General features: G+C 38.1%; 1 protein-coding gene across 19 annotated transcripts in view; it reads left to right on the forward strand.

Annotated features, from left to right (window-relative positions):
• The window catches only part of PHLDB2 (pleckstrin homology like domain family B member 2), a 130638-nt gene that overhangs the window by 115608 nt on the left and 1445 nt on the right, over nucleotides 1-13585 (forward strand). For all 19 annotated transcript variants that reach the window (XM_060098920.1, XM_060098922.1, XM_060098924.1 and 16 more), the window contains 4 exons: nucleotides 6764-6854; nucleotides 8094-8240; nucleotides 10064-10283; nucleotides 13179-13264. In XM_060098920.1, the coding sequence (XP_059954903.1) occupies nucleotides 6764-6854; nucleotides 8094-8240; nucleotides 10064-10283; nucleotides 13179-13264 (544 nt within the window). The remainder of the gene's footprint in view (nucleotides 1-6763; nucleotides 6855-8093; nucleotides 8241-10063; nucleotides 10284-13178; nucleotides 13265-13585) is intronic.

The following is a 13585-nucleotide window of genomic DNA, read 5'->3' on the forward strand; positions in this document are numbered from 1 at the left end:
CGCCACCAGGGAAGCCCTGCCCTACTACCTTTTGAATAAAGTCAGACCCCAGAGCCTGGCATTCTAGATCCAGCCCAACTCCCTATTCATTCTCTCCTCCTGATACACCTCCCAGAGCTTCTTATTCATTGAGAGGGCAATGAATTCTCAGATCTCTGTGCCTTTGACCATATTGGTTCTAGCCCTAGGATCATGTAATCTGTTCTTTCTTTTGCTTATATGCTCATTCATTCCACAAATCCTTATAGAATATTCTACAGTTAACAGTGAGCTGGAGTCAGCTCAAACTGGTTGGCAAAAGCCAAAGGTGCACATCTCCTCCTAACTCTGTGATCAGTGATGTCATGTTGGTAGCTTGAAATTGGCCATGGTGGGAGTATTTACTCCACATAAATAGACATTTGCTGCATATCAGGGGTTTTGTTTTGCTCCAGAGAGCTAGTTTACCAGCACACCACTATCTAGAGTCAATTCATCCTCTCATTTGTTTATTCGCTCAACCTGTACTTACTGAGCATTGAGAGTGTCTGGCATTGCAAAATGTCTTTACCTTCCCCCAGCCCCTCCTATTTTAACCTGGAGAAAGTCTCCTCATCCTTTAAGCTCAAACTTAAGTTGGAAACTCTTGAGAATTTCTCCTTTCAGGGCATTTTTCTTTCATGTTTCCATGGAACTTGATACTTTTTCCTATTATATCACTGATCACATTGCAGCATACAGTTTTTTTCTTCAATAATTAATTGGTACATTCCTCAGTGTCAAGGAGGATGTCTAATTATCTTTTGGTGTCCACATTCAGCAGAGATCTGGGCACATAGTAGGCATTCAGTAAGTGTCGGCTGAATAAATACCTCGGGATATTTGATTTTTTTCTTTGTTTGATCTATTTCAATTGGGTGAGAACCATTATGAGTTCAACCCCCACAGCATCCAATATTTAATCAATGTTCACTGAGCAATTGTGTGTCTCAAGTGAAAATGTCTAGTTGAATAATGGCCATCAAAAAAACTTTCCTCTATTGCAATGAAGTCACAGGCTGGAACAGGAGCTTTTGGGGCTTGACCTGACAACTGATTGTGCTACTGGAAGCAGATCACAGAACTCTCTCGGTCCTGATTTGCTAATCTGCTAAATGGAGGATTGTTTCCTGAATGCAAGAGGATGATGGATTTTAAAATATTTTGGTGGAAAATTACCATCGTGTATATAGAATTTCTTTCTTTACAAAGGTTTGAATCATTTGCTCCTCACCCCCGCCCCCCAAAAAAGGAGTGACAGAGATGGAGGGAAAGTAATATCAGCAAGGTATACTTAGCTTTGGGTTAGTGTCTCATAAATGAAAAGAATATGAGAGACCTCAATCTAACCAGATATTATAGCCAGGAAATTTGGGGAGTGGAAGAAAAGAAGAAAAGGATAGATGCTACAGTTTGTGGTAAATAGAATATAGTGTATTTTAATTCTGGCATCATAATGTTTGGAATATTGATATTACGGGTATATCCTGTCAGAGAAGGAAAGGAGTCCCTTGGGAAAAACACTAAAGCAACCGTGAGAATTATAGTGTTACAAGGGAAAATTTAATTTAATTTAAATTTAGGTAGGGAATTATGTAATAATAAAGAATAAAGATAATTTTTTGCTGTCATTATTTTATTTTATTATTATTATTTTTTTCCCTGCGGCACACGGGCCTCTCACTGTTGTGGCCTCTTCCCTTTGCGGAGCACAGGCTCTGGACGCGCAGGCTCAGCGGCCATGGCTCACGGGCCCAGCCGCTCCGTGGCATGTGGGATCTTCCCGGACCGGGGCACGAACCCGTGTCCCCTGCATCGGCAGGCAGACTCTCAACCACTGCGCCACCAGGGAAGCCCCGCTGCCATTATTTTTTAATGTCAGAAGGGTTAGTATTTCACTTCATTCAATATTAGAAGATACGGTATCTCACTTTTTAAAAAATGAAAGACACTTGAGTGTGTGGAACAACTGGGCATCAAACCATCCATCTCTTGCTCTGAAGGAGCTCTTGTAATACCCGCTGCTCCCAGGAGGATGTCAGAGAGTCATGCAGGGGTGCCGGGAGCTGATGTTCTCAGGACAGAAAGCCTAGAACTTTGAGTACTTATTCATAAATGCCAGTAAACCGACCAATTAAGTGTGTTACTTTTGAATAACAGGACACAAACAAAAGTCAGCAACTCGGCAACTATTGTATAATGATGATGGGAGGAATAAAAGTTGATGGTACAGCTGTTTCATTTCCCAGTATAGGGATCTCAGAGGGGTTTCTTAGGCACTCTGCACTTTTGCAAGTTGTTATTTTGAAAACATCAGACTACTTTCCCAAATAATTGTGAACATTTTAAAGCAATATTCCTGTGGTGAACACCTGATAGCTTGACCATTTTTTTGGGTCTATTTTTGAGCCATCTTTAATAAATAAATACACTCTATATTATAGTTTTCCTATCTTGGTGGCTTTTTCTGCTCCATTTTCTGCTCCCTGCCTCTTCATCCCCACCAAAACCTGAAAGTAAATATGCATCCCTCCAGATGATCACTCCTCAAATGCCATCTCTCATATTTAAAGGTGGTAACAGCAGCAGTGCAGCAGTGAGTACAGGAAATTACCTAAAAGGGAGCCACTTCAGCTAGATTTACCAAGCATTAAAAGTTTAGGTCTAGAGACTTAAGCACAGTGGCCACCAAAATCTTAATTTAATTTGTTTACCTACTTACTTTTTCTTTAAATGGTTTCCAAAGGTGGAAAATGAGAATTGACTCCACTAAATGTGCCATATTAAGAGGATAGCATTATTGCAGAGTGATCATTCCTGGAAGGTAGCTACATGTGGCCATGATCATTTTCCATAGTTACTTCACAGGGAATTGACCCAGTGCTGCTAGCAGTCATAGATAACTAACCAATCACCATGGTCAGAAATTACTAATACTATTTATTTAAATATGCTGTCAGATTCTCTGAATGTCAAGAAATTGAAGCCAAAGTAGAAGATGCCTACAGAAGGTCTAGTATAAATAAAAGGGACAGAGAGAGAAAAAACAAACAAACAAGCATTTCTCTTCTGTGCCGCCATCTACCTAAAAAAAATTCATGCTGCCCTAAGATAAGCTTGTACCTATTTTTATGAAGGACAATAATGTGATAAACATCAGGAAAATGGTAATAGGGAACTAATGTTTGGCATGTATAGTATGACAACACATCCTAAATGAGAACTTTTTGAAGAAAGGTAGAAAAAGAAATAAAGAACTAAAAATGTTTCTCTTTTTTTAGATTTTTAAAAAATTATGTATTAAAATATCCTGAAATTATACACATTTTAAAGAGGTAATCCCATGCTGAACTTCTAGCAACATAAACTTAGTCGTGTGGTTTATTATGTCACAAAAAGCCATTGGTAGAATTATCGAATTACTCAGAGTTGTGGGTAACTTTGCCTTACACTTTTTGTTGAGACAGCATTTTCGTGTCCAGCAGAAAGTTCTTTGAGTCAGACAGTGTTTTTGCTTTTTCAACATCATTACTTACACTGTACACAAATATAAAGCTAGGAAAACAGGTCTTGGGTCTTAGAAAACAGCAGCTGACGGTCAATTCTGCATAAAGTCTGTTTTCTGCTAAAATTATTGAATGAGCTCATAGAGTGAATAGAGTTCTGAATACCACCTAAAATTATATGTTCTTATTATTATTGCTAATAAGCCCTGACCGTGTGTTCATGCTTTGAGAAAATGTTAAGGAAATTGATCTCTCATTATAGCTATTACCCACCAGCAGTGTGTGTGTGGAGCGGGGACAAGACTGGGTATGGGGTTGAGGGCATCCAAGGCTGAGCTTGGTTTTAAGAGTTACATCAACCAGAATTTCAGATACTTCTAATCCCTTTGTTTCAGGCAAAGGTTTGTATTCTGCTTTCTACCCTAGATAGTCAACACCCAGTGTTTGCATTTTATTCTAGGGAATTCTTTCAGAAGAGATACTGAAAACCAGAGGATTTCAGAGGAGGGCAGACAGCTGTCAAAGAGACCAGATAGTCTAATCTTTTTGAATAGAGAAAGATTAGACATTTTATAAGGAGTAATAATTTGCTTAACCTGAAAAAATGCTTGAGAAGATGAATTGAAAATAAATATTCTGGGACAATGGCTCTTCATTTAGTGGCAATATTGGTATGCTGAAGGCAGTCTTGGAAAAGTTTTTTGTCTTTATGGAGAATTTTGTTTTGCGTTTTGCTTATTTATTTGTTTGTTGTATGACAATGTTCTTGTTTGCCTTTTTTCCTTCCTTTTTCTGTTTTTGCCTTTGCCCCTAAAGTGAATATTCTAAAAAGCAAATTCAAATTTTGCTGAAAGGTATTATTCAGCACTGAAAACTAAATCTGCTATTTAGATTCCTTTACCCTTGACTGAAGTTTCATTTTTCTTTATGAATATGGGTTTTTACCAAAGTTGGTCACATAAAAAAAGTAATCTTCAGTTGATAAAATAGAATATGGCTAAGTAGAGAAAGGAGGCAAAACTAGTCATCTTTATATCATTAATGACCAAGTGATTCAGTATTATTCAGTATCATACAGTAATTACATATGAGATCAGAAATGTGCCTGCCTTCTGAAGAAGGTCAGAATTTGGAGCAATGGGAGGAAGCATTGCTCCTCTTGTAATTTAGGTGGGCTGGAGAAACCAATGATGAGTGTCTTGTGCTACAGGTAATGCATTACAAAGTGTATCTTCAGTGACTTCAGGCCCTCCCTTGGCATGACAGGTGCTAGCCAAATGACATTTCATTTGTTCCATGCCATTGTATTGACAAGTCTTCACCCTAAATTTCTATTGCAATTGCTTTTGCTTTTCACTGCAGGTGCAGTTCTGAACCCCCCAAAAGTATCAGGTAGTAGCAACACAGTATCATAGAGCAGCAAAAATTTTGCTGAATAAAAGTGGTTTACATGTCAAGGAAATATTAAAGCAATAGCAAAAGTGTAGCTATAGAGAACAAGTAGGTGTCCATGGATAAGAATTATTTTTTAATAAAATAACCAAAGTAGCTTTTAAAGTATATAAAATATAATCTTTTTTACTGCCTCCATAGTTTTGTCTTTTCCAGAATGTCATATAGTTGGAGTAATAAAGTATTTAGCTTTTCAGATTGGCTTCTTTCACTTGGTAATATGCATGTATAGTTTCTCCATGTCTTTCCATGGCTTGATAGCTCATTTCTTTTTAGTACTGAATAATATTCCATAGCCTGGATGTAGTATGGTTTATTTATTCATTTACCTACTAAAGGATATCTTAGTTGCTTCCAAGTATTGGCATTTATGAATAAAGCTGCTATAAACATGTGTGCACAGTACTGATTTTAAGATAAACCATATGTCCTACATTACTGTGGTCATGTTTCTCTTCAAAAGAACTCTTAGCCCTCAAACATTCTAGATTTGAGTTGATCAAGAATATGATTTAGGGAGACTATACTAATGATTATCTTATTTTTATATGAATTAATTTTTATATGAATGTATGTAGCAAACATGAACCCCTACTGTGTGCCAGGCTTTATGCTATGGAGGGTACAGGCACAAAAGCCTCTCTATAGCCAAGAGAGTCTAGAAAGAAGATACATTTAAGTGACTAACTTAAATGAAATAACATTGGTTCTCCATGGCTGGAACATCAAAATAAATAAGTTTTGACTTAGGTCATGGTCCTTTTTTTCCAGAATAGTCAAATAAAATGTAAACAAGGGAAAAATAATATATTTTGTTTAATGTTAAATATTTCTAAGTTCTTCTCCTTCTCTGTTAGTTATCCTATCTGGTCTTGCAGCTTTCACCCCCTTTGGTTTTTTCCTTCACGTGTTTATGTGATGTCTTTCTCAAGATGCATTACTTTTGAAGCTCTTGAATCCCTTAATGCAGTTTCCTCATTCGTATGGTGGGTGGTTGGCAAAACTGGCCACTACCCTCCTATTGCACCTGTAAGAGAAGTCATTTTTTTAATTGGCCATCTTAAATCACCATTTAAGAAATAGAATGTCCACAAGCAAAAAGCCATAATAAAAAAGTAGCTGGTGGTCTCGCCTGGTGGCACAGTGGTTGAGAGTCCACCTGCCGATTCCGGGGACATGGGTTCGTGCCCCGGTCCGGGAAGATCCCACATGCCACAGAGCGGCTAGGCCCGTGAGCCATGACCGCTGAGCCTGCGCGTCCGGAGCCTGTGCTCCACAACGGGAGAGGCCAAAACAGTAAGAGGCCCGCATACTGCAAAAAGAAAAAAAAAAAAAGTAGCTGATGATACATGATCCCAAACCAAATAAAGTGACTTCCAAACTTAGGGGTCATCTACATAGAACTTTGGTGACAGTGTTGTTGGTCTGGCATCCCTGAATAATTAAACTAATGGGAAGACTTCCCACAAGCCAAAATTTTTAGACTTTGGAGGAAACATTTTGAGAACACACTTTATAGGAGTTGGTTTTGGTTTATTTATGAGTAAAGCACTTTATTTGGTATTATTTTTCTTGCCTATGTTTTATCTCTTAAAACTGAGGTAAGTTAAGTTTCACCTACAGTTTTCAGAGTTGAATTGACTTGCCTCTTCAGACCAGTGATTGTTATAAGTAACATCCGTTAAATTGTATTGGATCTTGTCATGTGTGTGTGTGTGTGTGTGTGTGTGTTTGAAGAGACATCAGTAAGAAGCAGTATTCTTGAAAGGCTTTTGTGTTTTCTTCAGTGCCAGCACTTCAAATATTGCCCGAATAGAAGAAATGGAGAGACTTTTGAAGCAGGCTCATGCAGAGAAGACAAGGCTTCTTGAATCCAGGGTAGGCCTAATATCTTTCATGTAGTAGTTCAACATGCCCTGCACTTGACAGTGGGAAACTGTTTTCAGGCCTTAATAAGCAGCATGATCTTGGAGTAGTCACTCCACCTTTCTTGGCCTCATTTTCTCTTTTTTTTTGGCCATGCCACATGGCTTGTGGGATCCTAGTTCCCTGACCAGGGATTGAACCCCAGGTCCTCAGCAGTGAAAGCACAGAGTCCTAACCACTGGACTGCCAGGGAATTCCCACTGGCCCCATTTTCTTTTCTGAAAAGTGAGGGTGTTAGAGAGATGTTCTCTATGGCTCTTTACTGCACTACCATTTTTCATAATGTAAAATGTATATTGTGTGGACATAAACTGAAGTGAATGCTTTGTATTACATTTTCCCTTCAACGGCGCCTTTGTTTGCCTGCCGGGGAACAGGAGGAATGGCAGGTCTTTATGCATTCTCCCTGCCTTGCCAGTTCGTGGTAAAGACACTATTGTAATATTAAAACTCCCATGTTATTGTGAGTGTATTTCAAGCCAGAATCTGAACTTCCTTAGGAATTCCCCAAATACCTTTGCATCCTGCCTGAAAGGGCACCTCCTTTCCTCTTCTAACTTCCCTGGGCACTTCCTCTGTGATCGTCGGCCAGGAAGCCACAGAGCAACAACAGGAATTGGAAGGACCTACGGCCATGAAAGAAAGGCCGAAAGTCGTGACTGGTGTTGGGTCACACTTAGTGAGCCTTTTTTATATTAAAAATGGAGAGTTTTTGGGCTTCCCTGGTGGTGCAGTGGTTGAGAGTCCGCCTGCCGATGCAGGGGACGCAGGTTCGTGCCCCGGTCCGGGAGGATCCCACATGCTGCGGAGCGGCTGGGCCCGTGAGCGATGGCCGCTGGGCCTGCGCGTCCGGAGCCTGTGCTCCGCAACGGGAGAGGCCACAACAGTGAGAGGCCCGTGTACCGCAAAAAAAAAAAAAAGGAGAGTTTTTAATATATGGGGTCATTAGTATGAAATGACTGAGTCACAAGCTGTGTTTCACTTAATATTTCATTTTTAATTAAATGTAGTGGTTGCATTTCTGCACAGGATGCTTTTGAAAGTTCTGTGGTGATTACGGGTGTTTTAGTCTTAGATGTATACTGGGCTATAAAATCAGGAATTGTCTAGTGAGAATTATTTGTTTTCATATTGGAATCATTCAAGTCTAACCAGTATGTCTGAAAATTTTTTCTGCATAATGATATTTAGGAACGGGAAATGGAAGCCAAGAAACGAGCTCTGGAAGAAGAAAAACGACGCCGAGAACTCCTGGAAAAACGATTGCAGGAAGAAACCAGCCAGAGGCAGAAGTTAATTGAAAAGGAAGTAAAAATAAGGGAGAAACAAAGGGCACAGGTCGGTTGGTCAATCTGGATGAATTGGAGTAGGTTGCCCCCTGGTGGTCGTTTTTCAGAAGACGGTCATGCTATGAGGATGCCTTTGGTTGTGCTGCCTATTAGCCCTTGACATGTAATGGCTGAGAGAAAGATGTGCATTAATGGGCCAAAAAAATGTGTGTTTATTCCAAAACCCACTGGGAACTACCAACAAAATGACATTTTTCTTTAGTTATACGTGGCACATTTTGATTGGAGAGGCACTTTTTCTTCTACCCATTTTTTTTGGAGTATATTTAAAAGGAGAATGTCTTCTTGAGCAGCTTTGAAAATGCAGCTGGATTCATTACTGAAAACACATACAACACCCAAACTAAGCTGAGAAAGAGAAGAGATTCTATTAAGACATCTTTTGGAAGCAAACACTCCAGAACAGGATACTTTTACCAGCCCCGTTTTTTGGTGGTGGTGTTCATGTTTTGGGGTTTTTTTTCCTAACCACTGTGTTGTCACACGTTTCCCCTTTGCTGCATCAGTCCACACACATGTGCACAGGATTCCTGAACTCAAGCAAAAATCAGGAAAACCATCCACTTTGTTGGACTTCCTATCTGTTAGTAGAGTCTGAGTCTCTGTTCTTGTCACGAGAACTGCTTACATAATGTATGTTTTCTGAGAAACTAAAATAAAATTTTAAGTGCCATGTAATTTAAAGTTCAAATCAGTTTTACCAAAGCTTACTAGACTTAATGGTAAAAGGTACCAATTCCCTTATTCCTCACAGTTGCTGGCAGTCTGAAGTACAGCAGTTGGAGACTCGCCTTAAGACTTCATGTGCTTTGAGGGCTCAGTAAATCTGTGGCATCTGTCTAACATCAAAGTACCACAGAATCAAAGGCAAAATACAAAGTAAAACTTGTTCATTTTATCTCATTATGCCAAACCTCTGTCACATTTTGATTTAGTGTAAAGGACATCCATGCCTGTTTGATATCTGAAGCCAAAACCAAAAGGCACAATTCTATTTTAATCCCAATTATTACTTTTGCTTCCAAGTGTATGATTAGGTTATTTTCCCTCAGGGCAAAGGGGTGGGGTAATTTAACAGGATAAAATAAAAGACTATTTTAGAAATACTACCCGTGGCAATATGTGCTTCCTAGATTTGATGAACCCCTACTCCAGCCATAGTAAAATAAAAGACATTTATGTACATCTCTTCAGTGTCTCGTCCTGGACAGTTCATTGGGTACAGCTTTGATTCCACTTCTTCCTTATTTTAGCTTCGCTTTTCAAAGCATACATCTCTGCCTTCAATTTCTATCACAGGGTGTATGCAAGCCGACATGGACATACATCCTTGGGGACTGGACTTACTAAATAATGTTCAGTCAATTATGTCATGTCTGCAGTTATTTAAGGAGAACTATTGTTGAGTTGTGGCAGGGAGAACTCCTGGATACGTTACAGAGGAGGAGGCCTCATCTGTAAGGAGCAGCCCAGATAACTTCATGCCTTATTTCCCTGTGTTTTTAAGTGCTAAGTACCTCTGTTAAAGCTAAGGTAAATGACACGTTTCCATTTTCTCATCTGGCCATTTCAAGGAATAGAATCTCTTGGCCTGAGTTTATCCACATTTCCCCCCCACCCCCATACCATAGCATCCTTCTTAAAATGCCATTCACTTTTTAGATTCCAAATGACAATGTTTAGCTTAAGTTCTCATAATCACATGGACATTTTAACACTTAGGCTTTTCAGTTCACTTTCACTTCTAAACATCTGTGACCTAAAACAAAACAAATAATTAGCTATAGATGAGATGGGTTTGTGCTTTTCCAGGCTCGACCTCTGACCCGTTATCTGCCTATCCGGAAGGAAGACTTTGATTTGCGCAGCCACGTGGAGACTGCTGGCCACAATATTGATACCTGTTATCATGTGTCAATCACCGAGAAGACCTGCAGAGGATTCCTCATCAAAATGGGTGGAAAAATTAAAACTTGGAAAAAACGTTGGTTTGTTTTTGATCGGAACAAGCGCACCTTCTCTTACTATGCAGGTGGGTGATAAAAACAATCTGAGTGATATATTCAAATCAGGAATTCTCTGTTAAAGAATAAAGGCAATAAAATTCAGAATAAATATTTAGAGTGATAAGTGATAGAATTAATGGCAATATTAGCTTGATAGATGTATATTATTTCCTATTCAGATTATATGGTCCACCTGATACGAATTTCCTCTAGAAATAATAAAAATTATGTTATTCAAAAAGTGTGAGTTAGTCTATTCTAGCTCTGAAATAAGCTCAAGCCCAAATAAATATTAAATGGAATTTATTTTTTAGACCAAAATATTATCTTTTAAACCATGAAATCAGAAAAAAAAGGTTTCTATTTATTTCTCTATGGTCATATGCTCTAAAGTCACACACAATTAGGCAGCTTAACTGACAGTCATTCAACTGTAGTTTATATACTAGAATGACAATTTCAGCTCAGAGAGTAAAGCTCTTCAGTGAACTAGTGAATAAGTAAATTATTCACTAGTTATAATTAATAAGTAAATTATTAATTATTAAGTGAATTATTAAGTGACTGGAATATTTTTGGATTCTTTAAATGATGGATTATGAGAACCACACCCTACTGGATCTTCTATAAATACAGGAGTCTTTGTGTATCCGGTTTACTTATTACGAAGCCCCTTATTTCCACGTAGATCACATATGAAATATGTCCATTAGCAGCATAAGAATAGCTCTGCTCTCTTTTCAACTGCTGAGTAAGAGTAGAATCAGACTAGAGGTTATGAAGAGACCCTGCCTTGGGATGACTGTATCAGCATTTATGAGCATTGTTGGGAATTGTTACAAAGTGTCTCAAGGTAATAAAAAATAACAGTCCAGTCACGTAATCTGTAGTGTGAGGTCAGGATATGTTTATGAAGAGGGGTGTGAGCAACCAAGAATTCTGCATGTGGAAGAAAGGAAACATTGGCAATGGAGCCCCAGAATCGGGGTGAGGAAAGGGCAGGGGGTGTATGCCTTTCAGTTAGGGGCTCTTTGGGTGGGGTTCCAGTTGCTACAGGGGCGAGTGGCCTGAAGTAAATGGTCTACTAACCCTCACAGGTTGCCTCTCTTGGGCTTTCTGACCTTGGGTTTTATAAGAATCCAGAGACAGTCTCTTTAGTTAATACAATAGAAAAGATGCCTATGTAATAAGAAATGCCAATTTAGTGTCTGCAAAATGCATAAACAAAACTTTGCTATGTGCTAGTCTCCAAAGACAACCTCAGCCAGAATTTTCCAAAAATAAAATTTTAAAATAACTCAGACAAAACAGCTTCACTCTTTGCTGCTCCTTTTCTCTGGGATTTGTATTTCATTCTTATGCTTGTATTTTTCAGATTCTTTCTCATATCTGAAGTGCCCTACAAACAAAAGTTTTCTTCCCCGGTTTTCTGCCTGCTTTGAAACACTGACAAGGTTTACTTTTATCTCCAGATTTTATTTTACCTCTGTTTCCAGAAAACAAAGTATTATTGTTTTCCCATGAATTCATTATTGCAGGACCTTTTCCACCAAATGTTTGAGAGACACATTGACCTTCTTTCACAGAAACTGGTGGAAACTCACCAAACATGGTATTAATTAAAAGAGTTTCCCTAGGAACTAAATCTATATAATGAAAGTAAGTCTCTTCCCATCACAAAAGTTCTACCTTTTCTAACACTGTTAAGCCTGAAATATCCTTTCAGACTTTCTCCATTCCTTTTCATGTATGTTTCAGTCTATATAGGTATTCTTTCTTCTTTAATACAGTTAGGACCAAATTATTCACTCTGTTCATACCTTTCTTCACGTAACAGTATTTCGATATTTTTCTCTTTGAGCACTTGCAGATTTACCTCAGTCTTTTCAGTGGCTGTGTAGATTGCAGAGTACGGCTGGTCTAGAATTAAATCAGTTCCCTATTAAAGCTCCAGCACATCTTTTGCAGCTTGTGCTCTAACGAACCCAAATACACGTGCACATGCATGAGTAGGTCTTATACGATACAGTTTTAGAAGCAGAATTGCTGAGTAAGAATTCTGGCATTTTCATTGTGTATGTTTTACCAAATTGACTTCCAAAAGAGACTTTCTCATTTGCATTTCCACCAACAGGGTATGATACAGTCCCTTTCTCTGTATCCTCATCCATAATTTTGAGATTCTTTAATGTGCTTGCATGTGTTATCATCCCTGCAGAGTTTAAATTACAAAATGTCTCAAGAACATATTGGTGTTATTAGTCACCACAGAGTGATGCTGTTTGGTCGGTGGTTTGGTTGTTTGTTTTTGTTTTGTTTTATGCTCTGTTTGGTTTTTATGGCAAATCTGACGAAATCTTTGGAAGCAGTTTGGAAAACGCTGCACTGAAAGGACATTAAATTATTGACATGAAACTCCGCTGAGAACAGGATAAAATATCAAATATACTAGACAAGAACTTTGAGAGGAAAGAAACATAAGTAGAATATTATTTTAAATTAGAAATCAAAAAACACACTTGTTAAAAATTTCATTGCAACAGAGCTGCATATTAATATTTTCATTACAACTACTGTCTTGGAGAATGTGGGGAAATAATTTATCTTGATGTCAATGGTGTTTACACTTTGTGTGCTAACCTGACAGTCAGTATTCTGGGTTACCTTTTGACTGCTAATTTGTGAAGAGCCTTGAGTAAAGTCACTTAGTCTCTTTTGTTTAGGGTTGCTAATTCCAACCTTCTTTTTTTTTTCTTTTTTCAGGATAGAGTGCGGCTAATGTACTAACCTAGGTTATCTTAATTAATCTTAGATAATTTAAATGCTAGATAAATATTTTAATGATGAGTTATAATGAAATAATTTTTCCTGTCCATCAGTGGTGATAAAGTATTTGTTTTAACACTCATCTACCATTTCAGACAAGCATGAAGCTAAATTAAAAGGAGTAATATACTTTCAAGCCATTGAAGAAGTATATTATGATCACCTCAAGAATGCTAATAAGGTAAGCACTGAATTTCAGATTCCTACCATTTGAATGCATAATTAAGTAGGGGAAAAGGTATTTTTTGAATTCTAATTAATTTCAATTTGTTATTCTGACATAATGGATAGATATGATCAGAATGGTGTTGGAAAAGTAAACATGGAAGCAAAGTAATTAGTGCAGCTGATCTTTTTGTGAAAAAATAAATCATGACAAAATGAGAAAATACTCTAGATATATTGGTTTGGGAGACCCTGCCAAGTAAATCTTTGCTAGGCTTCTAAGAAGGAGCTACTACCTACTTATGAGGAAGATCATAAGGAAATATCTTAGTAGGGC

Source organism: Mesoplodon densirostris, chromosome 5 (genome assembly GCF_025265405.1).
Source record: "Mesoplodon densirostris isolate mMesDen1 chromosome 5, mMesDen1 primary haplotype, whole genome shotgun sequence".
Taxonomy (NCBI): Eukaryota; Metazoa; Chordata; class Mammalia; order Artiodactyla; family Ziphiidae; genus Mesoplodon; species Mesoplodon densirostris.